Source organism: Semicossyphus pulcher, unplaced genomic scaffold, assembly GCF_022749685.1.
Source record: "Semicossyphus pulcher isolate SPU_LCO1_2020_fin unplaced genomic scaffold, fSemPul1.0.p SCAF_10, whole genome shotgun sequence".
In the NCBI taxonomy this organism is placed as follows: domain Eukaryota; kingdom Metazoa; phylum Chordata; class Actinopteri; order Labriformes; family Labridae; genus Semicossyphus; species Semicossyphus pulcher.
This window is the reverse complement of record NW_027211604.1, coordinates 18,776,274-18,800,852: the sequence shown is the minus strand read 5'-3', so window position 1 is coordinate 18,800,852 and position 24,579 is coordinate 18,776,274. Positions and strand designations below refer to the sequence as shown.

At 41.7% G+C, this 24,579-nt stretch overlaps 1 protein-coding gene across 6 annotated transcripts in view; it reads left to right on the top strand.

The window, feature by feature from the left end:
• gabra1 (gamma-aminobutyric acid type A receptor subunit alpha1) overlaps window positions 1–23,962 on the top strand; it is a 34,633-nt gene extending 10,671 nt beyond the window's left edge. For all 6 annotated transcript variants that reach the window (XM_069678105.1, XM_069678089.1, XM_069678112.1 and 3 more), the window contains exons 6-10: window positions 907–989; window positions 2,092–2,235; window positions 3,027–3,179; window positions 19,012–19,214; window positions 19,830–23,962. In XM_069678105.1, the coding sequence (XP_069534206.1) occupies window positions 907–989; window positions 2,092–2,235; window positions 3,027–3,179; window positions 19,012–19,214; window positions 19,830–20,153 (907 nt within the window). In that variant the 3' untranslated portion in view covers window positions 20,154–23,962. The remainder of the gene's footprint in view (window positions 1–906; window positions 990–2,091; window positions 2,236–3,026; window positions 3,180–19,011; window positions 19,215–19,829) is intronic.
• Window positions 23,963–24,579: the final 617 nt, after the last annotated feature.

The window sequence follows — 24,579 nt, the reverse complement described above, 5'->3', positions numbered from 1 at the left end:
AGCAAGAAGCTATTCAACTTTTCTTTGGTGCATTGCTTCTACTGTGTTTAACTGTGAATCCACACCATAATCCAAGTTATAGTGTGGCTCTTTTTACATCCAAATGATTCACTGTGCTACTAAATTTCTATTTTTATTTATATATATTTATTTATTGTTGTCTAGAGATATAGTCAGCCATTTATGATCTGTGTATCACATATATTTTTATTACAATTTGTCATTCTCCCGTTGTAGTGTTCACCAGTAAAAATAAAACGGTTTCATCCCGTCATGATTTATCACTTTGGGGACGCTCCCTGACAGTTACAGCAGGAAGATAAGGTGTACGACCAGCTGAGCTGAGCTTAAAACCACTCGTGGCACCTCAGTAGCCTTCAGCTGAGGTGCGGGTAAATAAAAGCCTTGGGGGGGAAAAAAATAAAAAGTCAGTACAAACCTTGATGCACTCACCACAGGGTGATTCTAATGTGAGCCGTCTCGAGCGGGGATCGTAAAACATTTGTTTTAGCATGTTTACTAGCAGGCGGGGGGGGGGGGGGGGGGGGGGGTGGAGGCGGAGCCCGCGCTGCTGTCACAGATGAGCGAGATGAGGGATGGATGGGAGATTAGTGTGTCACGGGTGGCCTGACATGCTGTTTTTCACCAAGCTGTCAGGAAATAGAAACCCACAGCTCAGGCAACTGGAGCGTTTCTGTTGGTTTGGCAAAGTAGCTGCAGTTTGACAGGGTTTGGTGCGAAAAAGACAGCAACAAAAAATACAGCACCACATGTTCCCGGTGCCTAACTGTGCCGAAATATTATTTTTGTGCCGCTTCCTCTTTCCTGAAGCAGCACTGTCACGCTGCGTTGGCTCTGCACATGCTCTGTTTTCCCTTATTGTTGTGCTACTTTCTGTCTCTCTAGGCTTACAGTAAGAGCAGAATGTCCCATGCACCTGGAAGACTTCCCTATGGACGCCCATGCTTGTCCACTGAAGTTCGGCAGCTGTAAGTACACACACGCAACCTTACATACACCGCACACACGTATCTGTATGACACGCTGTCACGTCCACATCCAACTGGAAGCACGACCCCGGCACAGGTGTCTGATAGGGGATGACAGTGTGGTAACAGCTGTCCTCCCAGAGGACCTGTTCCTGCCAAGGCCCCTCTGGTCTCCCCCTCATTCAACCCCGCCAGGCCCTGAAAGACCCTGCAAGACCCCTGCACGCAGACCTGTGTTTATCCACGGCAGCACTCTCTGTTATACTTCCAGAACATCACACCAGCTGCTCACCGCTGACAGCTACCCCTACCCTGATCATCCTGGAGACGTCGTAACGAGAGAGAGAATGATGGAGAGGAAAAAAGAGAGTGGAACTAGAGGGGGATGGAAAGCGAGCAAGAATACAGCAAGAGAACGTCACGCTGCCTCTCTGCCATCCTTTAGACAGCTGCACAGTGTGAGTGAGAGGACCGAGGCCCCCCCCCTTTAAATTGAACTCACTCCCTAAATATTTCAGTGATGAGCTCTCTTCCTTATGCTGCAGTCTGCAGAGGAGCCATCCTTTTCCTCTGCAGTGGCCGAGCCACACTGCAGCTTTGACAGGTTGGCTGGCCGGAGGGGAGAGAAGACTGACTTGGCTCTTTTAAGGTCATGTTGTCCTGTTGGGAGGTTGTTTGTTTGTTTTCCTTATAAGTCAGGGGGGGGGGATAACATGAAGTGACACGACATCGCATTGCATCACGTGCGAAAATGTCGGTGAGGAGGGGAAACAAAATATAAAGCGGGATGAGCTTAGATGATGAAAAAGAGATGAGATGAAACACTCCAACAAGGTGAGAGAAAAGGATAATGTGCTTAAATAGCAAATGAGACAAGACAGGCAGGTTTGAGATGAGAGCGGCGAGACGAGATGCGAGAGGACAAAGATGAGACGAGGTAAAGATTTAAGCGGAGACCTCGTTTCAGATTTGTTTTTCCTTTCTCCTTCCTGCGGGCATCCCTAGCAGCTCCAAAAATACAACCTGAAAAAGGACCACGTGACGTGCCCGGCGACCAGCAGCAAAATAATTTATAACTTTTCACTCTGTTCGTCCTTGTCAGATGCCTACACTCGAGCGGAGGTAGTGTACGTGTGGACCAGAGGGGCTGCCCAGTCTGTGGTGGTGGCGGAAGATGGATCCAGATTAAACCAGTACGATCTGATGGGACAGAGTGTGGACTCCGGTGTGGTGCAGTCCAGCACAGGTAGGTTTCTGCCAGGCTTTTAAATAAAGCTGTGAATTTTATCGGAACATTCTGCACTTTAAATACTGTAACTCGCCATATTTAATGTCCAAGTTCAACACGTACACAGTCGTGTTCGTCACCCCTCACCGAGCGCACCGCTGGTCTGAAACAGCAAATTTTCCCTTCACATATGACACGCCACGTCCCAGATTCCGTAATTTCCCTACCGGCCATTACATCTTGTTCCCACCTCCTCTCCCTCTCCATTGATACTGGCACAAATTAGTGACAGCGTAAAATGGGTGACCTGTTTGCAGTGACGCTGGCCGCAGGCAGAAAGTAATGCTTTCGACAGCTCTATCCCCTAAGGCACGCTTAGCTTTATTTGCAGCAAGCCCCCCCAAGTGACTGTATCTCCCAAGCTTTATTGAATAAGCTGTGTGGATACATAAACGCGCTCTGTTATTGGTTTTATTTGTTTTCGTCTGTGGAAAAACTTGAAAATCAACATATTGTTAGAACCAGATTAAATGCCGGAGCTGTTCCTGTTCCTGTGCGTCCTCTCTCTGCGACTGGGTATGAATGCGCTGATGAAATGGATCATGCCGGGGTACCGAGTTAGCTGACAAATTACAGCCGTTGTCGTGCCAATAAATCTCAACTGCAATAAAAGTGAACGCCAAAACACAACAAACCATTTAGAAATAAACACTCCAGACTACGGGGACAGGTTGCATACATCTGGAAAATAACGTTTTTTTTTGTGCTTTCCTTCTCACATCTCCTTGTCTTCTGTCTGCCCGCAACAGGAGAGTACGTCGTGATGACAACCCACTTCCACCTGAAGCGGAAAATTGGTTACTTTGTGATCCAGACGTATCTACCCTGCATCATGACAGTCATCCTCTCCCAAGTGTCTTTCTGGCTGAACAGAGAGTCCGTCCCTGCCAGGACTGTGTTTGGTGAGTTGTCGGCTCTCCTCCCTTCTAAACATCTGTGACTCGAGAAATGAGCCCGGAAAACAGAAGGTTCCAAATCTGTTCTTGGGCAATAAATGTGGAGGATATGATGACAGGACACCAGACACTCAGTCAGAAGTATAGTTTCATTGAGCGAGGCTTTAAACAAACTGAGTTGATGTTAAAAAAAAAATTCTGTTTTGTTCTCTTTGGCGGCACCACTGAACAAGTCAGTGTCGCATGAGTGACGTCCACAGTTGGCTTCGGTTGTAACTCTTGATTTTCCTCGCTGGCGGTCGCTTTCCTTTTCAGACTGTTTGTCTTCATCTGAGCGTCAAATTTGATTCTTTTTCTTTGGATTTTCACTTATTTGTGGAGTTGTATCTGTAGTCATCGATCTTTTCTTTGTTTGTTCGGCTTAGTAGATTACTGTTTACTCGCAACACTTGCAGTGACCGGAAAAGCAGCCGCTTAGCTCCGCCTACCCTCTCTGGCAGACCAACCACTGCTGGCTGATGGAAAACGCGTCACTAACTGCCCAGCTGGAAATGTTTTGTTCTAAGAGAATGTTACGTGCGATGTTCTGGTAATGTTTTGAGTGGGAAGTTTTTATTTGGTTCCCAGAATGTTCCTTTAAATAGCAGGAGAACGTTTTCTGAAAACGTCCTCAGAAAGTTGCAGTGAGAATGTTCAAATCACATTTCAGGAACATTTTATAAATCACGTTCTGATAGTTGAGGCCGTACTAACATACCGAAAAGATCCTCAGAATGTTGCAGTGAGCGTGTTCTACCTTTGTTTTTATGTAACATTGAGCAAATGTTTTTTAAAAGGCGCTCTGACATCCTAGGCCTCAATAACATCCTGAAAGTATCTTCAGAATGTTGCAGTTAAAACGTTTTGTCTTAAGTATTAAAGTTACAAGAACTTTATCTGAAATGATAAACATCCTTAAAAAGTTCTTTGAATATTAGATTAAAACGTTTTCTTTCAAACCTAATTAGAACTTGTAGGTAATGTTAGCCAATGTTATGGAAACGTTCCCTGCTAGCTGGGTGGGCGCCGCTTGTGATTTTTTCTGTGAATGTCCCCACAGACACCCAGTCTGTAATATTGCAAATGCAAAGGCTTTCATCAGTGGGCCATAGGCTCAATCACCATATTGTTACCTCATTCAGTGATAGATAGTGACTTAACAGAAATGTATTTAAGTGAAAATCTTCAAGATTATCACCTTAAAGACTGTACAGGAGTTATGCATTATTACACATTCAATGCATGGCATTGTTTTACAGCTATTTCAGTCAAAATGTGAAACTTAACAGTGTATTTGTCGTATCACGACTGCCAATGACCGCAGCACCATCTGCTTTTATTCTGAAAAGAAAAACATCGCACAATAATCAGAAGCCGTCGTGCGACACACGGCTTTCAAGCACACTGCTTTCAATGACCCAGAGTGCAGCTTAATTTCTTTGCACCAAGATGTGAAAATGTTTTTGCTGTTAATATTTTTGACAGTGTTAATAACACAACTAAAAAAGGCGAGACAGGACCTCAGTGTGAGGGAGGCTGCATCAAAGAACAATGAGGTGTCCCAGTGTGTCTGATTGAGTTTGATTACTGACGTCTGATTAACAATCAAAGCAAAGCAAAATGTGAAAAAAAGATGCTCTTATACTAACAGGAAAAAGTTTAGGGAAATGTTTGCACTGGTGGATGACAGATGCAAGTAGCCTAGCCTTAAAGCATAAAGCCTTGAGGCAGAGGAGAGGTCTGTCTGCAGTTTGAAAACACCTCCACAGCTCAATTATTGACATGTTGAATCTTCTTTGTTCAGTCTGAATCTTGGAACATAATGACTCAGGAAGACTTGCTCGTCTTTGCCCTGGTCAATGTTTACAGTCTAACTAGCGGATGGAGATGCGAGAAATGTGTTGGCATTGAGAGACAACTTCTACAGATAATGTCTATAAATAAAAGTCTGAATATAAATGCAGATTTCACAGAATATTAACTATAAAAGCTAAAGAAAGCATAATCGGTCTCTGATTATATATGAAATCATATTTCAGCCAATGCATTCCACCTCTTTTGCTCTTCACACTGATTTCCTGCATGCACCAAAGCCTGCTTAAATGGTCAGTACTATAGGGACTACAAATGGACTACAAGTGAATCCAGAAAGCCTCTGACACCCAAATCCTACCGCACCCAAACAGATTGTGTATACATATGTATATCTCTGTTAAAGGGCCAGTTCGCCGATTTTCAACCTCAGTCCTATCATGCTATTATGCGGAGCTAATGCCAATATGGTAGAAAAAAATGCAGTTTCGCTCTGTGCCTTTGGAGGATGCTATCCGCTTCTCCGATGGGCCCTGGAAAACCTCCGCCAGATGGCGCGTTTTACAGTCTGGCGGATGCCAGGGAGCTTGCTAAACTACACTTCCTCAATCTAGGACGCCCACCTCCGATGTCATGTCTCGTTCAAAATCGACAGGTTTGAAATGTAGACTGCAGACCTGAAGATTTTCTAGACCATCCACCGGTATATTCTCGCCGTATTTTGGATTCTGTACCGCTCTGAGCCATTGCCTGCAGCGATCAATGTCCTTGACTGGAAAACGGTAGTATTTCACTCCAGCTGGGCCGTTCCTTTCAGAGGAAGGGGCGCAATGCACGCTGGGTGTTGTAGGAATGTAGGATGGGCGAAACCACAAGCTGTTTGTACAACTTTCTCCACAGCTATGGCGCCAATTTCAAATATTATTGCTTCTATTGATTACAGAGAACACACACTGACAGTGGCTTTTTCCAGAGGGGTGAATTGCTCCTTTAACAGCAATTGGTTTTCTACATAAACAGTCAGGGGAAGAAAAGGACAACATGCTGTAAAAATGTAGCGTTGCAGTTGCCAGGCGGCAGGTGAACTGACTTCCTGGTGTCTTTGCTCACAGTGGTGACTGAGTGATATCAATCTTTTCTCAGCAAGACAGCTTAACATCACATTTTCAAAATGTCAACCTATTCCTTTAAAGAATAAGAAATGTTAAAAAGCCTGATTGAACAGTTGCAAACTCTTCCATCCTCTCTTCTTCTCTTCTGTTCTGTCTCTGCACCAACGAGGTGAACGGGAGCTTTAATCAGTCGTGGCTGGCTGCAGTAGAATTTCAGGCACACGGCTCAGTGTGAATTCAGATTTACGTGCTCTGAATGTGTTTCTACAAGTGTGTGTGTTTGTGCCTGGCTGTGTGTGATAAAAGTGTTCATCAGTGTGTGTGTGTGTGTGTGTGTGTGTGTGTGTCCGCACAGATTGGCCTGTGTGTGCTGTGTGCATGTGTCTCGGCATGTGTACGTGTGTCTTTGTATGTGTGTATCTGTCTGTCTGTCACACTAATGTCTTACATAATAGCGCCCAAAAGGAAAGCTCTTGCTAGTCTGCAGCATGCTCTGTAGCAGCAAAGCACAGCAGCAGGCAGAATGTCCTTGAGTTACCTCAGCCTCTACTCTCCCCTCTTTCTTTTCCTTCTCTCTCTCTCTTCCTTCTCTCTCTCTCTTCTCATGGATGTCAGTGTCTCCCCTGGCCCACTGCTTAAAGAGCTTTCAGAGAAACATTATACATGCACCAGACTTTGCAGCTCTGCAGCAGATTTTTTCGACTCTTTTCTGCAATGTTTAAGTGCCTTCATATGCGTATGCGTGTGTGTGCCACAGCTAGCTAGCTACCTGCGGTGCTTGTCACGTGTCCGGGGGGAAATGAGGATGGCCTAGATTAGATTCAAACATCTATCTAGGGCATGTGTGTGTCCCTCATGCTATCATCGTGGGTTCTGCTTCATGAGATTACACGCATGCACACATGCGCACGCGCACACAGTTGAATAAACACATGTGCGCGCTTTCATGGAGGCGCAGAGCAGCAGAGCATCCAAATATACTAGGTAGGTCATCGTCGTGATTAATATGCATCATCTGAGACAGCAGATGAATGAGGCTGTTCTTAAAAGAGGTTACAGAGTCAATACGGCTGTAAATGAATCATTAAAAAGACATAGCAGACAATCAAGATCATTCAGTGCCATCTTAATCCTTTGGCTATCATCGAAGTCAAGGATTTATGCCGTATATCAAACCATTGAACATGTGTCGAGAGCTATTAGGATGAAAGAGTACAGTGAACTGTCTCACAAAGAAGCTCTTATCATGCTTGTACTGTATACAGTCTGTCTTTATGTGGTGAATCACATGTCAAATGCAACCTAAATAATCTACCTGGTGAACTGTGCTGCCTGTACATGTTAGACGCAGGCTAACGTTTACTGCGGCGTCACTGTTTGTAATGTCAGGGGGAAATATGTCCCAGCACCTCTGCTTCCATTCGTCTAGCTGCGGCTTTACATTGCTGTATACGCTGATTATTGTGAAAGCCGGGCTTGTAAATGGTGCTGTAAACGTTCGGTGAGAGTGATGTGATGCAGACAGATGTCAGGGGTTTGAAACAGGCGGCTGAGAGCTTGACAGCAATAGTTTCAGAATGCTGATAAGCACAAGTAACACTCAATGTGCTGAAGTTGGAAATCTACCACACAGGTCATTTGTACCTCAAAGTCTGAACAGTAATTTAATGATTTTAAACATATTTAATGCTGTCACATTCAGCTGAAGGTTAATCCATTATATACTCAGACAGACATTTAAAGCACACACTGTTCTACCTTATGACTTAAAGAGACTGTGTCTTTGAATAGTTACCACTTTTGCACAAAGGAAAATCAGTTTAATAAGACAACCAGACCAGCACTGACTCTCCATACTTTTGCTTGTCATTAATGTCAGCTGCATCGATAAATGCCCGAATATTCATCAAAATGCTTCACATACAAACTCGTGACTGCTCGATCTAAATGAGCTCCCCGACTCCATGTCTTGTCACTGTATACTCGCTCACTTTTGGACATTGTAGAGATAAGATAAGATTCTCCTTTATTGATCCCCAGAAATTCGGGTGTTGCAAAGACAGAAGTAGCAACAAGGTAAATACAAATAAAATAAGAATAGATCAAATTAAATAAGACTTGAATATAATTGGGATACAAAAGTGACAATCTAAAGTTTATGGGAAAAAGTGACATGTGTGGTTAATAGCAGCGGCATTTTAGCAGTATGAGATAATACAGTATGATGTGAGGTATAAGATATAGTACAATGTAAGGTGCAATATATAGAATAAAATACAGTATGGTATATTACAGTATGTATATAATGTAGTATGATATGGAATATTGAGTGGATAGTAAAAAAAAGTATAATACAGTACGATATAATATAAAGTATGTGTCAATAATTATGATAATAATACTAATATAATAATGTACAGTACAGCAGTAAAGACAGAGTCGGATTTAATATGGTGTTGTATGGTACATAATGTACAGCATGTGCAGTATAATATGAGTGTATATGTATAGAATACTAGACTATAATGTGTTATATAATAATAATAGTACTATTATATTCTATAAAGTACGCAGCAGAATAATAATAAATGATGAAAATAACAATATTTAATAGGGAAATTCACTGTGACATGTGAGGACACTCATGGCCACGATGGTCAAATTCTTCAAAGACAGAATAATACATTTGTTCCAACACATAACCTGCTATTTATACAAGATTATTAAAGAAAGAATGGGTGGTGAGAATGTTTGCATCTCATGCTACTTCAGGAAAGGAAAGAAGCACTCTAGTTTGGCTGAGGCAGCTTCAGGTGAAATGACAAAGTGGGCATGATGCAGAGAAACATGAAGTTACAGTGAAAAACAGTTTGTTCACAGATTGTTTAGCGATCTGTAAAATGTCAACCATCTATAAACTTAATACAAAACACTTATGTATAATGAAATGTATCTTATATCTGACATTTGAATCATCATTTATCTGTTAAAGATCTTCTATTGTAACACGAAACCCACGCTGCTTTCTAACTCTGACTGAAAGAAAGTGTTTGCACTTCTTATTTCGCTGTGCGTAAACACAGATTTAATCATGAACCCGCCCTGAGTTTTATGCATCTGGCCCCTGGTGCAAAACATTCCACAAACTTTATCGCTCTTTCCATAATGGCCCTGTCGTGGCTGAATAAAGCTGTTAGGAACATTTACGGAGAAGACACCTATGTCCGGGAGACAAAAGCCATTACTTTAACACGTATGCAGCCGGCAGTGCTACATCTTCTTTGTCTGCAAACAGATCTCGGAGTACAAAAAACCCCTGAAAGCAATTTTATTTACTGCGAGAGGAATCACTAAAACCACACAAATGCACTTGAGTCATTCCTCCTGCAGACACCTTTTCACAGCTTGGTTTCTCTTTGTTTTCAATTCACAACAGAAACACAATGCATCAAACGCTGCCCCGATGCTAAGAGTAAACAAGCAGCTACTGTAACGCTATACGTGCTCTGTTATTACTACAGATGTGATCAGGTTTGTGTTTCCAACACAGACGTCCGAAGCTGACAGAAAAAGCCCATTAACATGAACAAATGCAATGCTGCAAACACACTTTAAATTACACTGTGTCTATGAAGCACAAGCTCGGCACTAAATCTTGTTCCTAAAGCCTGCCCCGTAGATGAATAGGCAATTTAAAAACACAGCAGTGGGTAGAGTTATCTTATTTATCATTGTGCCGATTAAGAGGCTGATTAGTTTATCGCCAGTTCGGTGTGGTGGAAAACTGTTGGCGATTTATTTAGTTGCAGTCTGAATGAAAACCAAAAAGGAAACAGGAAATGATGGTGCTGATATGGCGCTCTCTCTCTCTCGCTCTCGTTCTCTCTCTGTCTCTAAGCTGTCAGGGACAGAAGTGCTCAGAAGATTAGCTTGCCTCCTTCTCTCCTCTTTAGGAGTGATTGGCTGTGTATTTATTGGTTCTCCCGTGATGCTGTTTAATGTATCCGCTCATTAAGGAATAACTGCTCGTGTGTGTGTGTGCTGGATTTTGCTTGTATGTGTAAAAAAGTGAGTACACTGCTTGTGTGCCATTGGAAGCTCATAAAGCCATGATTACTAGCTGATAACATTGTAGGCAGTGCTACTATATATCGTATATATGTGTCTGTGTGGGGGTTTGTGGCGCAGTTCCCGCAGCTGTGTCGCTGGCATAGTCATTTAGCTTACCTGCCAATCAGCGTGTCAATTTATTTCTCCCTTTATGTAAATGTGAGGTGACGTAGCGATGCTGACGGTGATGTGTTTGTGAGTCAGGCCCCCCCCCCCCCCCGAGGCTTCTGTTATTGATAAGGCATGAATAAATGAGGAGCTGCCGCACACTGGAGACGGTGATAGACATCCAACAAAGACAGCTGCACTCCTGGGACTGGTTGAGGGGATATAGAAAGTTGTTTGACAACTCCCTACACGACAGTCATGCTCATTCATCAGCATTCTCTACGTGTTATACAACTCCAGCAGCCTCGACAATTTATTAGTATAATCCAGCTCATCTACATGTTACTATACGTGAGTAAAAATACTTAGCTGCCGCTAAAATGATCTCTAAAATGCATGCAGGTGCAATTCATTTTTCCTCTACACTATTAATATGCTATATGACGGACAAATTAATAATTAATAATCATTAAAGGGTGATGTTTAGTCATGTCTAATTACTTGGTTAAAGTGGTTAATTACTCAGTTTCGTTCTCTTTGGCAGCACCTATGGCGATAAACGGTAATTGCTGGAGCACACTTCGCAGATATCCAGACCGTGTGGCATGTGTGACGTCCACGGTTGGCTCCGGTTGTTCCTCGCTGACGGTCGCTTTCCTTTTCATACTGTTTGCCTTCATCTGAGTGTCCTATTTGTTTCTTTTTCTTTGGATTTTCACTTATTTTTGAAGTTGTATCTGTCGTCATCCATCTTGTCTTTGTTTGTTCGGCCATAGTAGATTACTGTTAACACTTGCAGAGACCAGAAAAGCAGCCGCTTAGCTCCGCCTACCCTCTCTGGCAGACCAACCACTGCTGTCGCACCAGACACTCAGTCCTTAATACTGCAAATACAAGAGGCTTTCATCAGTGGGCCATCGGCTCAGTCACCATTATGTTAGCTCATTCGGCGACAGACAGTGACTTAACAGACATTTATATAAATGAAAATCTTCAAAATAATGAAGTTATATAAGAGAAAAATATGGAGACCTTGGTAATATAGATGTTGCTGTTTATTATCGTATCACCTCTTCCACATCCTCCCCTCATCTCAACCACATGCCTCTGCAGTCAGTCTTGCGGCTGCACATCTAACCTCCCAACCAAATGTCCTCCCAATGAATTTTGAAGTGTATCGAACTTTCCTAAATCTTAAAATGCCCTGCCAGTGAATGCAGTCCAGTTACACAAATCTCATTTCAAATTCTCACTGAAATATCTTGATGCAGCACAGAAAACAACTTCCCCTCGAGTAGAGATGTTTCGGGCATGAACGATTCATTCAAAAAGGACTCATCTTTTAAGTGAATTTAATGATCCGTTCAATTCCATGCATTGATTAATTTCTGCCATTCATTAAATTCTCTCTCGCTTGATGTTAACATCCAACAGAATTGCGCCTGCTCTGCTCGCAGCTTCCCAATCCCTTGCTTCTTCCTTGTAGAAAACCAGACTGATTGATTGTTAGCACACGCCAATAGCCTTTTGGAGGTTGGCTGTATTTAACAAATGACCATGTCATTGGTTAGGAGAACTACGGGATGTATCACTTGAGCGAATGTGTCTCACTTGTCCACTGAACAAGAATGGCCCTTGTGAGCGATACGATCAGATTACGAGCGGAAGCATTTCATGCGGGCATACAAAGCCAATACACAGACGTTTAAACCACTGACAGAACACAAACTACGTTACGTTTATTAAGAGATTATAAAGTCAGAAGGTCTTGTAATGGAAACCGTCATCGTTCATGAACGAGTGAGAGCGAGGAAGGAGTGAGTGAGTTGTTTCTTTGTCGCTACGACTTGGCGAACGAGTCTCGTGAGCTAATCTCGCAGCTGAACGATATTTGAAGATCTGAATCACTGCAAAGACTCATAACTGCCATCTCTGCTCTAGAGGTGTATTAAGAGTCTTACAAAAGCTCTGCTAAAGCCTTGAGCATAAAATGGGGTTTGCATCTTTGCAAATGACAGTTTGAACCGTTTGTAAAACAGTTCATGAACAGCCGCTTTATTGCAAGCATCTCAAACTGTATTAATATAAAAAGCCGTACGATTGAGTGCAGTCCAGTTACTGGGATCTTATTTTGAAATTCTTAGAGATGAGGTTGATGCAGCATTGAAAAACAACTTCAATTAGAGGTGTTTTAAAGCCCTGAGCATAAAACAGTGTCTGCATCTTAGCAAATGCCAATGAACAGTTTGTTAAACAGTTCATTAACAGACTTTATTGCAAGGCCCTCTTTAGCACCCCGCCTGGATGCAGCGTATAAAGTCACACACGCATTCCTTGAGTGAGCTCGCGTCCCACTTCACAATGTCCCTTTGACCTCGTCCCACATTTTGATTGTCATGTTTGATTGGTTGCCTACTCAGTCAAAACACTGTCAGAGGCAAATTTCAGCCTGGAATGAGAGAGCAAAAAGAAAGAGAGAGAGAGAGCGGAGCCAGTTTCCTGAGGGCTCGCTCTCCCCCACAGAGATTTGAAAATCTGCGGCTTGGCTGTGCTCCAATGGCTGAGCAGTACATTTTACTCACTGGCTTGGGATTGGTCAGATTAGCTGAAGCCTGTCATTCAAGGGGCTGTCGATCAAGTGCCAAAGTTGGAACCAACAGAGCAATCAACGACCTGTCAGAAAGATCAACAATAACAATAAGGAATGACTTTGCACCTTCTGCTGAGGAATTGTTTGACCTTACGGGACAAACAAAGTTGAACTCGAAGTGCATGTGAATTTATTTCTAGCAATGCCGGGAGCAATTTATTTTCTAATCTGCATCTTTGTGCAGGCAGTCGGGCACTAAAACTCCATCACTGATTACCCTGATAGACATTAAATCAAATTTCTATAAGCTTTACCTTGCAGTGTCAGAAACCGATTAACCAAATGCGCATTATCTGCTCCCTATTCTGCAAAAATGCACATTCGCACTGTTTGCACGCGTGTAAAGTCATATCAGCTCCCTCTGCCTGAGGCAGCAGTGATAGCCTCCCTGCCCCTTCCTCACCTTGTCATTAATCACCTTAAATCTCTCCCTAAATTTGCTCCTCACATCATCTTTCTCCATATCATTTTTTTTTCACCCTGTATGTGTGTGTCTGCAAATAGAGGCAAAAACCTTGTTAGCAGATATATATCATATAAATCAAGTGTCACCACTTGTGCACACTGGGCTAAATTGAGTGGAAGGAAGTCCCGAGAATTGAGTTACACCACTATTAATCCAGTTAGAACTTTCCAGATCAGTGACTTTGTTCATTAAGAGCCTTCAAAGCCTTAAGTCTATTAGTTACAACATGTCAAATGGAGTCATTTAAAAGCAGCTCTGCAGCCATGTTCTAATGAATCAACTTACTGGTGTTCTAAATGACTCCTAAGTAGGCCTATCGCTAAACAGACACAAAGGGGGATCTTTCTTCCTGGGGCTGGGAGACGCATATCACTCTTCCTTGTTAGCATAATCAGACACACGCGTGCAGCATTGTGTTGTGCCGTGTGCGAGAAACCGACTCACCAACGCTGTGCGATCGTCCATTTTCGTCCTCCGTTCCAAATTTCATCACCAAATGTTTTCTCTCTTTTCATTTTCCTCTTGTGGTATTGAGACGTTGGAGGAGTTGGAAGACTTGTTTCCATGACAACGGAGCTTGTCAAACACAGTAAAGTATATATGATTCCAAGCATCGGGGCGCTTTTGTGAGGACTTGTGTAATACCCAGTGGTGCAGCCTTTGCCAGCCCCCGCAAAATTAACTGATTTACTGGCAAATAAAATACCTGACAGATTGACACCACTCTGTCGCCGCCCATGTTTCCATCCACCCTCCCTTACCTGCATTCATACCGTCTACCTACTGCGCCCCACGTATCTCTAAATATGCATTTTGGCCTTCATTCTCCTCCCACACATATTTTGGCTATCTGCTCCTTCCTCATAACAGATATCTCTGTGAGTGCTTATTCATCCCTCATTTACTCCATCTTATGTCCGTACCTCTCTGTACAGAAGCGATGGATGTGAGTCGCCGTGCTCCTTTCTGCTCCAGCACCTGCTGAGGCCATAAGAACACATGATTGCTGGCAAAGTCACTTTGCACTGGCTGTTCTCCAATGCAGAATGTTCATAAGCGGTGACACCTTAATGTTATCGACTTTAACTCCACTGGGAATCTCAAGACGCTGCTCTCGAACCTGAAATGACTTTTACTGACACCAAACTGCTTCTTTAATGCGGCATTACAGCTTGCATGTTATGCAATATAGATTCTATATAGATAGATAAAATGGAAATTTGCATGCAAGTAATTTGAAGCTGGATTTTATGCAAACTTATAGCATTAAGCTCCAATTCTAAAAGCGATGAGTGATATTTTGCAAGAGGGGTAGTAGAAAACTTTGGATTTTGACATCTAATTCTTTCAGCATTACCTTTTTCACTTCCAGCCTACAATCACCAAGTGCTATAGTCAGGGTTAGGAGGGTTACTTTAAAAATATATTCCGATACAGTTGCTAAATCAGTAACCTATTCCAAATATTTTCAGTAAGTAACGTAACTGATTACTTTCAGTTACTTTTGGATTACTGCAATGCTAAATCTGCAAATAAAGACAAGAGAAAATAAATTTCAATAGTCTTTTGTAATGCATGAATGCCTGTTTAAATTAATAGCGGTAATTATGAACATTTAAATGTACTTAGTTAATTCTGCTATTCAAACTACTTCAAACTCAAACTTGAAGTGAACTGCCATCAACTTATTCCAGTCTGGGGCTTGTGTTTTTACCCACACCATCCCGGCCGCGGCTGTCACTGGAGTCACAGACTATTGCTCAGCAGTCGTAGAAGAAAACGACAGGTTAGCTAACATTTCAGTGCAGCTAACGTTAGCGGTTGGTCTTTACCTGTAAATGTTTCTTTAAATTAGATCTTTGAGGTGTGATGTTGTGAGACTTGTGTGTCGTGAAGTGTTGTAACGTGTGCGCGCAGGTGCGTGGTATTATCAGAGACGGTCAGACGGACGGTTTAGAAATGAGGCGTCAGATGTTATAGAGCATCTTTGGTGTTATATCATCTTAATTTTAAAATTGTAATCCTGCTATTAAACCCCATTTTTAATAAATGTATCTGTAATCTAATTACCTCTTATTTTCTGTAACTGTAACGGAATACAGTTGCCTTACCTAATTACACAATGCTGTTACTTGTATTGCGTTACTCCTCAAGCCTGGCTATTGTTGCCTTAACATAACCACTACTACCTAAGTCACGCTTAATTTGGCTTCATCACAGAGGGACAACAAAACAGAGCAGAACGTGAACAGTCTCTGCTATCCACACACTATCTGATTTAGTTCTTGTGTGGGTGTGTGTTTCATTCCTTGAGGGAACAAACATGGCAAGTGTGTTCAGTGAACATTTGCAGCTTAGTTTAATATGAATGACTTGTGACATGTTCCCAAAAAATATGCAGCATGTTTTCCCCCCAAAATAATGTTGTTTGGCTAATAGAAATTAGCCGAGTTGAGATGAAAGGGCTGGAAAATCTGCTATGAATATGTGACTTAGCATCTCTTGATATTTTCATATCTCCTGCCGCCATGCGTTCCCGGAACAATACATCAACAAGCCATTCAGTGCCCTACTTAGCAGAGGGTGCAGCGCAGAGCGTGGTCATGTGTGGATTTTACTACATCACAAAACTCTATAAATACATGCGCTGTAGCATCAGTATATTTTAATGTGCCTCCTTCCTGGGTGCTCATATGGACATCCAATTGGAATTGATAATTGCCACTTTTAAGTGAAGCGATCGTTTGTGTTTTATTTCGTTAAGCTGTGCTCGTGCCAAGTGCAATTACACCTTGTGTCTTCTTGAGGAAGGTGTTTTTTTTAATCTAACCAAACAAAGGATCTATCGGAGACATTTGAAAAAGGAACATGCAATGAAAAGCTCAAAATTATACAGAATAAATAAGGCTGACCTACTTATGTGTTGTTCCCTTGCAGTGATAATGAACACAAGCGTTGTATGATCATGCAGCTTGTGTACCTACTACGCACGTCCAGTAAATCCATCATAGGTGTCTTGTTCGCTTAATGATCATTTGTTTGGGCTCTGACTAATGAGAACATAATAATCATCCTTTATGCTTCATGTCACCGCACCGAGTCAGCAATGCCAAAAGCATGTGAAGAGAGAGTGGGAGGATGAGGAACGAGTGATTCATCCTTTAGCACTTCATCAGAAGTGAGGAGGAAGAGTACGAAGAATTCTCAATTCTGAGGGGAAACATTTCAGGACACGTGTAATCACTCGGGTATCAGTTGGTGGACACAATATCAAAAACTCTGTTCAATATAATAACATCAAATACAGAAAATGAAACTTTAGACTCTGCAAGAGAGGAGATGATTAGGCTCAACTGCCTTTTATTGCTGCTATGGTTACAAGGTCAGCCTTTGTGTCTTGCTCATGCAGGTCTCCCTTCTTTGACATAAGTCATCCTCAAACTTGTGAACTTAATATGACTCATTTTTTTTGTAGTCTTTGTTGATTGTACTTTTTGTAAGCCATTTCCTGTTAATCGCAAAGGCAGTGGTAAAATGAGTCACACTTAGCTGAGGACCAATTAAGCAGCTTAATAATGGGTGTTTAGTTTTTATGTCTGGGTTTTGAAGTCCACATGAAAAAAACTATTGTAGTACAAAGGAAGCCGGAGATTTACTGAGTGAGCGGATGATACATTAGTCGCAAACACTGGAAAAGTAAGTGATTATTAAGTCAAACAAACACAAGAAAATTACACTGGCAAAGAGGAGAAGTGGAGACAAATAGATCCTCGCTTGTATTGACTGAAAGATGCCTAATAGGAAGAAAAACTAGAGTTGAATCCAACTATTCAAAGATTTTCTTTGACTTTTGTTTGTGTTATTTTTATTTTGTGCACCTGTACTGTCCAACTTTATTTATTTTTAATACGGATTGCACAGTTCAAAGTTCCAGACATTTCACGCTGAGCAAATTCCAGACGTCAGTTCAGCATGAAAGGAACAGTTTCAAAAAGCCTTTTCAAAAAGGATTATCCTTGCTTGAAGTGTAAAATAAAGTTTGCAGACGATTTTAAAGGAACAATATGTAACATTGACAGCTAGCGACCTCTCCTCCCCAGATTTGAATGTTAGCCTTTCCTGCTTCAGCGTTCCGACCGTGTTGGACACTTATCCGTCTGCCCCAGGGCCAAAGCCGCCGCTAGCTTTGGGGCTAACTCCCGTCACTTTACACACGCAGCAGCAAGCAGGAAGCAAGACACGGTAGCGCGGCTTCAGTCTTGAGGAGTATGTGGCTTTATTACACACACAGCCTTACTGTACAGTCATTCTGTTATTTTCAGTTACCGATATCACTCTCCCCCTCGTAACTCATGTGCACACACTCACACTCACGCACTCAGCTATTCCCTAACAGAGCTACGTTTCTAGTACGACACGAGGCTTACGAGGGTCGCCAGGTTAAGGACGCTGAACCTACTCAAGTGCAAGACGTGTGCTTGGACAATGACAAGCAACGAGTCCTGTGCGCCAGTTTGTTTCATATCTGGCAACCCGGGGTAACGAAATGGGAAGTGGGCGGGATCGCGCAGGCCAAAACACACACAGACGTTCCGCACCGGAATGGAAATTTCAGGAGGAGAGCATACAAACTGCAGCATCTTTGTCGGAGAAGCCAGTATTTCAACTCTGATGACGTATCATGACCATTTTATGATAAATTACAGTAAATATATCACATATTGTTCCTTTAAGGACAGGATGCATGCATGTACGATCTGTGGAGCTTTGAAACGTGTCGTGTGTCTGTTGTTGTATCATGCACATGTGTGTTCTTCACATAAACACGTCTCTCCACACGCGTGGGAGGTTCGCCTCTTCATATTTTATCATTCATGCACAAGCCAGCTGTTCGTCAGCGCATTCATGAAAGCTCAGGCTGAATTTGTGGACTGTTTGCTGCTCGGGCTGATGTTATTTGGTGTGTAAACATCTGCAGGAGCCTGTTCTGTGATGAGCGCCGCATCGTTAGATATGCTCTGACCCAGTTCCTCTCCCTCTCTGCACACTGTGCCTCATTTCGGCTCTCAGCAGCTGCAGTTCAGCCATTTGGTTTTCCTGGGCTGACATAAGCTCCATGACACTTTGGATAGAAACATGCATCGACTGTGTTAATTTATGCTTTATTTAACGTATTGCTGCTGGTGAATTGGTGCCTTTTTTTGCCTGCTATTAGTAAGCAGCAGTATATCCGAAGCCAACTGCATTTTCCAACTGCATTTAAGGGAAGTCTGTTAAAAGACAGCGTCATCTGCATACATAGATAACTGTGATAGAGCTGCTTGCTGCTTTGCTTTAAGAACAAAATCACTCATATAATTGCACCTTAAGATTTGAGAAAGTATGAGTAATATATATCTTCTTTTTTTTATAAGCTTAACAATACCAACTTACCTCCCATAGTTTCTTTTCATACGTTATGGTACTAATGACATCCGCTGGATTATCTGCTCTCCGATCAGATTCCAAATATCTGACTTGTCCATGTCTCTCTCCCTGCAGGAGTGACCACTGTCCTGACCATGACCACACTCAGTATCAGCGCCAGGAACTCCCTCCCTAAAGTGGCCTACGCCACAGCCATGGATTGGTTCATCGCCGTCTGCTACGCCTTCGTCTTCTCAGCCCTCATCGAGTTTGCCACAGTCAACTACTTCACCAAGAGGGGTTACGCCTGGGACGGGAAAAGTGTGGTGCCAGAGAAGGTATTTAAAACCCTTGTTTTTTTTTACTTATATTTCTAGAAAATAATCAGAGATAAAGCTTTGATAAAATATGGTCACATAGAAGAAGAGGGTGGATTTCACGGTGTCTAACCTTGTTGTGATCACAAAATCCTACTGCTAAAATGGGGGCAAAGTAAAGGGCAGGGAAAGAAAACACGAGAAACAACTTAACAAAAATAACACCCTACGAATTATATATCTGGATTTATAGTTCATAGAGTCATTCAGGAGGACAGTTAGCACTTAACCACTAAGGGAGCGAGGCCAGGCAGGGAACATTTTGTTGTTGTCGCCACCTCATCTCATAGAAAATGCAATTTGAGCAACATGACATGAACATTAATAGTTTAGTGTTCATCTTGTGCTTTCTGCTTCACTTGTCTCTGTGCTGCAGTTAGCAGAACTATGCTCCGTTATCTCACAAAAAATAGTCCCTCGTATTAATTTTTAGATCGCTTCAATGTGGAAATATTTCAACATAGTGGATTCATTCATCAGGATTCTCAAACAACCGTTTTGTAAAATAAATAAATAAAAAAAACCTTTAAGCCTGACTTGTATCATTTTCACTTTCCCCGAACCAACCAAATGTAGCAAAAGAAGAAGAAGGAGTCCCTCCTGAAGAAGAACAACACCACAGCCTACCCAGCTGCCACTGCTACAGCCTTCGCCCCCAATATTGCCAGGGACCCTGGATTGGCCACTATTGCCAAAAGCGCCCCGCCGCCTCCAACTGAGCCCAAGGAGGAGCCAAAGCCCAAGCCTCCAGAGGCCAAGAAGACCTTTAACAGTGTGAGCAAGATCGACAGGATCGCCAGAATAGCCTTCCCTCTGCTCTTTGGAACCTTTAACTTGGTCTACTGGGCGACCTACTTGAATAAGAAGCCCAAATTGCAGGGGATGAATCCACAACACTAATCCATGTTTCATTCCTTTTAAATTATAACTGTAAGTTCTCTCTCTTTTTTTTTTTTTTTTGGTTCTGTTTCTTTCTTATTCCTCCTAAAACAGGTGTTTATTTTCAGACAAACATGGTGTCCATGCTGGTTTGAATTCCCAGTTGTTGCATTGCTTCTATGTTTACCTAAAGTTTGACGACTTTGAAAAAAACTAAATAGAGAAAAAAAAAAGTGATAAGACTTCTGAGGGTGTTGTTCAGGTCTCGGATGATGCTACTAAGAAAATGCTACTATAAATATATAGCCAAGAGAATGCTATTCTACAACTGCACATGGCCCAAACTTGTTTAGGGGCTTTTGTTTCAACATGTTTCTTTTTGTTCTGTTTTTTTATTTAAAAATGGAATCACAGACACGGTAAAAGGCACTTGTGTATATGCATGGTCAGGGCATCTTATTATTTCAGTTTATTTATTCAAAATAGAGATCAACATCGACTGATAGCTTAGTTCATTTGACATCAGCAGCGAGACGCCACACTCAGTCTCTGTCGAAATGTCTTCAATTCTCTGTAGATGTTTTATGAGATTAATTACGTCATCCTTCAAAATACGTTAGGGGTTTCTGCAATAGCAATAAAACATGTCTCAGTGGACACACCATTTATTTAGGGATAAAAAAAAGATAGAAAAATTCAATCATCTCTGTGCTCAGCATTGAAAATATTCTTATTTCCTTTCACAGCGTTGTAAATATTACCAAGTGTTAGAGATGTCAATATTATGTTTAAGCTTTGCAGAGTGTAACTAAAGAGTTTGTTTATTAAATACATGGAGAGTAAACTTTTTTATTTTCTTTATTTTCTTTCCATTTATGATCATTTCTACAAAAAAAAAAGAGTATATATGGTCTAATTCATGCTTAAGTGACTGTTTCTCGCCAAGTTAGCGTTCCATTCAAAGCTGCTTTCACACATCATTCAAACGTGTGTTTGCGCACACACTGACGGCAACAATTGCAACAACATCAACGGTGTAAACTGAGATTGGCTAGTTATGAGTAAGAATGTAAAAAAAATCTCCTGGAGTGCATTTTAAATAGTATTAAACTCATTATTTACATATTTTGTTGGTTTTATTTACGGTGGGGCCTCATTCGCCAAAACGCCATTCATGACAAAGTACGGTAAGCTTCGCTTAAAAAGGGGCGGGGCACGCTGAGTGGGAGGAGAAGTGCCTTTTCCATTTTCAGAGTCGAAGCTTTCGATTGGCTAATACTTTGTTGACTGATGGCGCGTCTGTTTTTCCCCCACAGCCTCCATACTTCCCATCTCCTTTCAGTTGAAAATTGAGACGTTAACACTCAGAAAGTACCAGCTACACTGCCTTCAGTATCACACGCCCGTTTGGACTTATTTGTTGCTGCTTGTCGGTGAGCAACAGCGAGAGACAGGGACAGAGACAGACAGAGACAACGAGAGACACAGAGAGAGAGAGAGAGAGAGAGAGAGAGGAGACGTTGAGTTGCAGTGGCACTGTAATCTTGCTTTAGCCGGCGCTGTGTTTCGCACAGAGGACTTGTCTTGTAGTTCTACGATAGTGACGAAGATGAATATATTTTTGTAGCATGATGTCAATCCCTCTTCCGAGAAAAAAACCAACAGAAACTAACGCAAATGTGAAAAGAATGCTTTTGTTTTTTTGTCCTACACATTGCTTGCTCTTTTTTTTTTCCTTTCACTTCTAAAGAATTCTTTAAGGAAATGCTTCTTCTCTGACGTGGCACGTTGAGGTTTCTGAACAGTCCATTTTAAATTATGTTAATGTAGCAATATTACTTAGCAAGGGCTTTTCTTAGGACCTGAACCTGACACTCAGTTTGGGGGGAATATCCATTGTAGCTTTACATCGACCCCTCTCTTACTTGTAGTTCCATCTGTGTACTTTACATGGAGAATCTAGGAGCTATTTAGACTTACAGTCATCATACTGTGTGTCCATCTTGGGTTCTGAAGCCTTTGGCTCCTACTCTAACCTACAGAACCTCGACATTTCTTTGTCAGAGAGTGGGGGTGCATTGTATTGCATTATGGGTTGTGGGCGTGCTTTTTTCAATATGTTTTACAGGGCACTGAACAGGCCGAAAGGCATGCAGGAGCCCTGCAGGATTCTCTGTGTGTTTGTGCGCTGGGGTGAAGAGATCAAGCTATCGCCAGAGGGGAAACGAAAGACAGATCGGAGGCTGTTGCTATTGTTATTATTTGCATTATCATTAAGAACCTTTCCCGTAATGGCGGACGTCTTTGCAAACACATGCAAGCAGTCTACCATTAACAGCCACTTAAACCTACAAGCAGAGGGTCAAGGAACTGCGAAGTTCAGAGTGAAGAGTTGTATAAAGATATTTGAATTCTAAACTATTGTATGTATGTTTATTATCATGAAGAAAAAATCTATATACATATGTAAAATATAATGCATACAGTATTTGATTCTATTAATGAAGATATTAGCTAAGATGATGATGAATATTGTTTGTATTATCAACCTATTGTTATGCATTTTGCACATTTAGAAGAACAATAACATTACATTTATGTAGTCAGCTTCGTGCTATGCAAGGACAGCTTTGAACCACATCATGACCTTCTCTCCCTGATCATTGTGTTTCAGATTTACAAGCTATTATAAAAAAAAAAAAAAGAAAAGAGAAAAAAAAGCTTAGCTTTATTATCTGCTGCGCACACGTTAGCGTTCTTTTTCATCCCACCATGGCTATACAGGGTGTCATCACAGAAAAACAGTGGATTATCACTTTTGTTTGCGCTTTGGATTTGTCGGTGGTTGAAGGGAAAAGGGCTTTCATTGTTGATTGCACTTTTTCTCCAGAGACATGCAATAAAGTGATGGAACTGAAAAAAAAAAAAACACAGGAGCAAAACTGTAACAAGATCACCTTGTTGACAATATTTCTGTTCATTTCTTGAGCTTGTTTGTCATTACAAAAAATGGAGGCCGGTCGAAAAAATGTTCTTTTGCTAAATGGATCATTTCGTTTCTGTTTTGCTTTCCGAAGCTCAATGAAATTACAGGGAGCACCAGAGAGTGTCGACTTTGAGAGTGAAAAAAAAAAAAAAGTGAATTTTGTACACGTTTCTGTTGGGAATATCTTTGCTAAGCCCCTCTCTTGTACTCCAAGCAGGATCAAACAAATGCTGTAGACCATTTGCAAATATTTTTAAAGCCAGGTCTGGTTTTGCTACATTTACTGCTCCAGAGAGAGAATGTGAAATATGAGGCACAGTGCAATCATGAGCTTCCAACTTTTACCTTCACAGTCATATGCAGAGCGAACATGTAAATATCACATTTGTAGGCACATCACTCGTTTATTTCCTCATGTTTGATGCAAGGTCCATTGCAGTTCTCAGCAGCACTTGCTTTTCAACATTGAGTCTTTGGTTATTCCTAGATACCTACTGGAGTTTTTCTTGTATTTTTATCAAGCGAAATATGTTCTGATTTTCACTGAAATGTAAAAAAAAAACTAATTTTCTAAAGCACAAACGTTGATTAGGGTACGAGAAGCTAGAGCGAGACTGTATACACATGGACAGACACACTTTCAGAATGCACACAAACACACACAGCCACATACAGTACACAGGAATGTGTTGGTAGTTCATTGATACTGACAAAGGGTTCTGATGGATGTAGATGAAATGGTGAACCTTCTGTAAATGTTTTCTTTTGTTTCTTTTGGTTATGATATGGCCCTGTAGAATCTGATTCTCTGCATTAGTCTTTAAATAAAAAGAAAACAAATGAATGGCGTGGCTACACCTCTGTCCTTGTGCTATGGATCCGTGACACACGCAGGTCTGTGTTGAAGCAGAGACAAGTCGAGGGTGCATCACATGTAGTGGTGTGCACACAGTATTTGATAGGCCGATGCAAGGTGTGCACATTTCAATGGATACATGAATTAATTTAAAAAGAAATAGACAGGGTAAAAGTTAAAAGCTGCCTTTAAACAAAATACAAAATAATGGCGCCATAAGAGAGAGAACAAGGCCCTAAATGATTGAGGGGTCCCAAAACCAGTACGATGCGCTGGAACCGGCCCAAACTAGCATCAGACATATGCTGACATGGAGACTCATACTCACTCATTACTGATACAAACCGTTCCATGCAAATTTTAACTTCAGTTTTGTTTAGTTTTTGCTCATTTCTGTCGCTATGGCAACATCAGTCCGTCCGACAGTTTGACACTTGGTTTCACACATCGCATTTATGGTCCCCAATGATTACCTCTAACTTAGACGTCTCTTTAGCCCTCTATAGTTTAAACTTCAGTTTGTTCAATACACTTTGTTTGCACTCGAGTTTTTAGCTGGTTATGAAACGGACTGAAATGAATACTGATGCCTCTATACGAGCTAC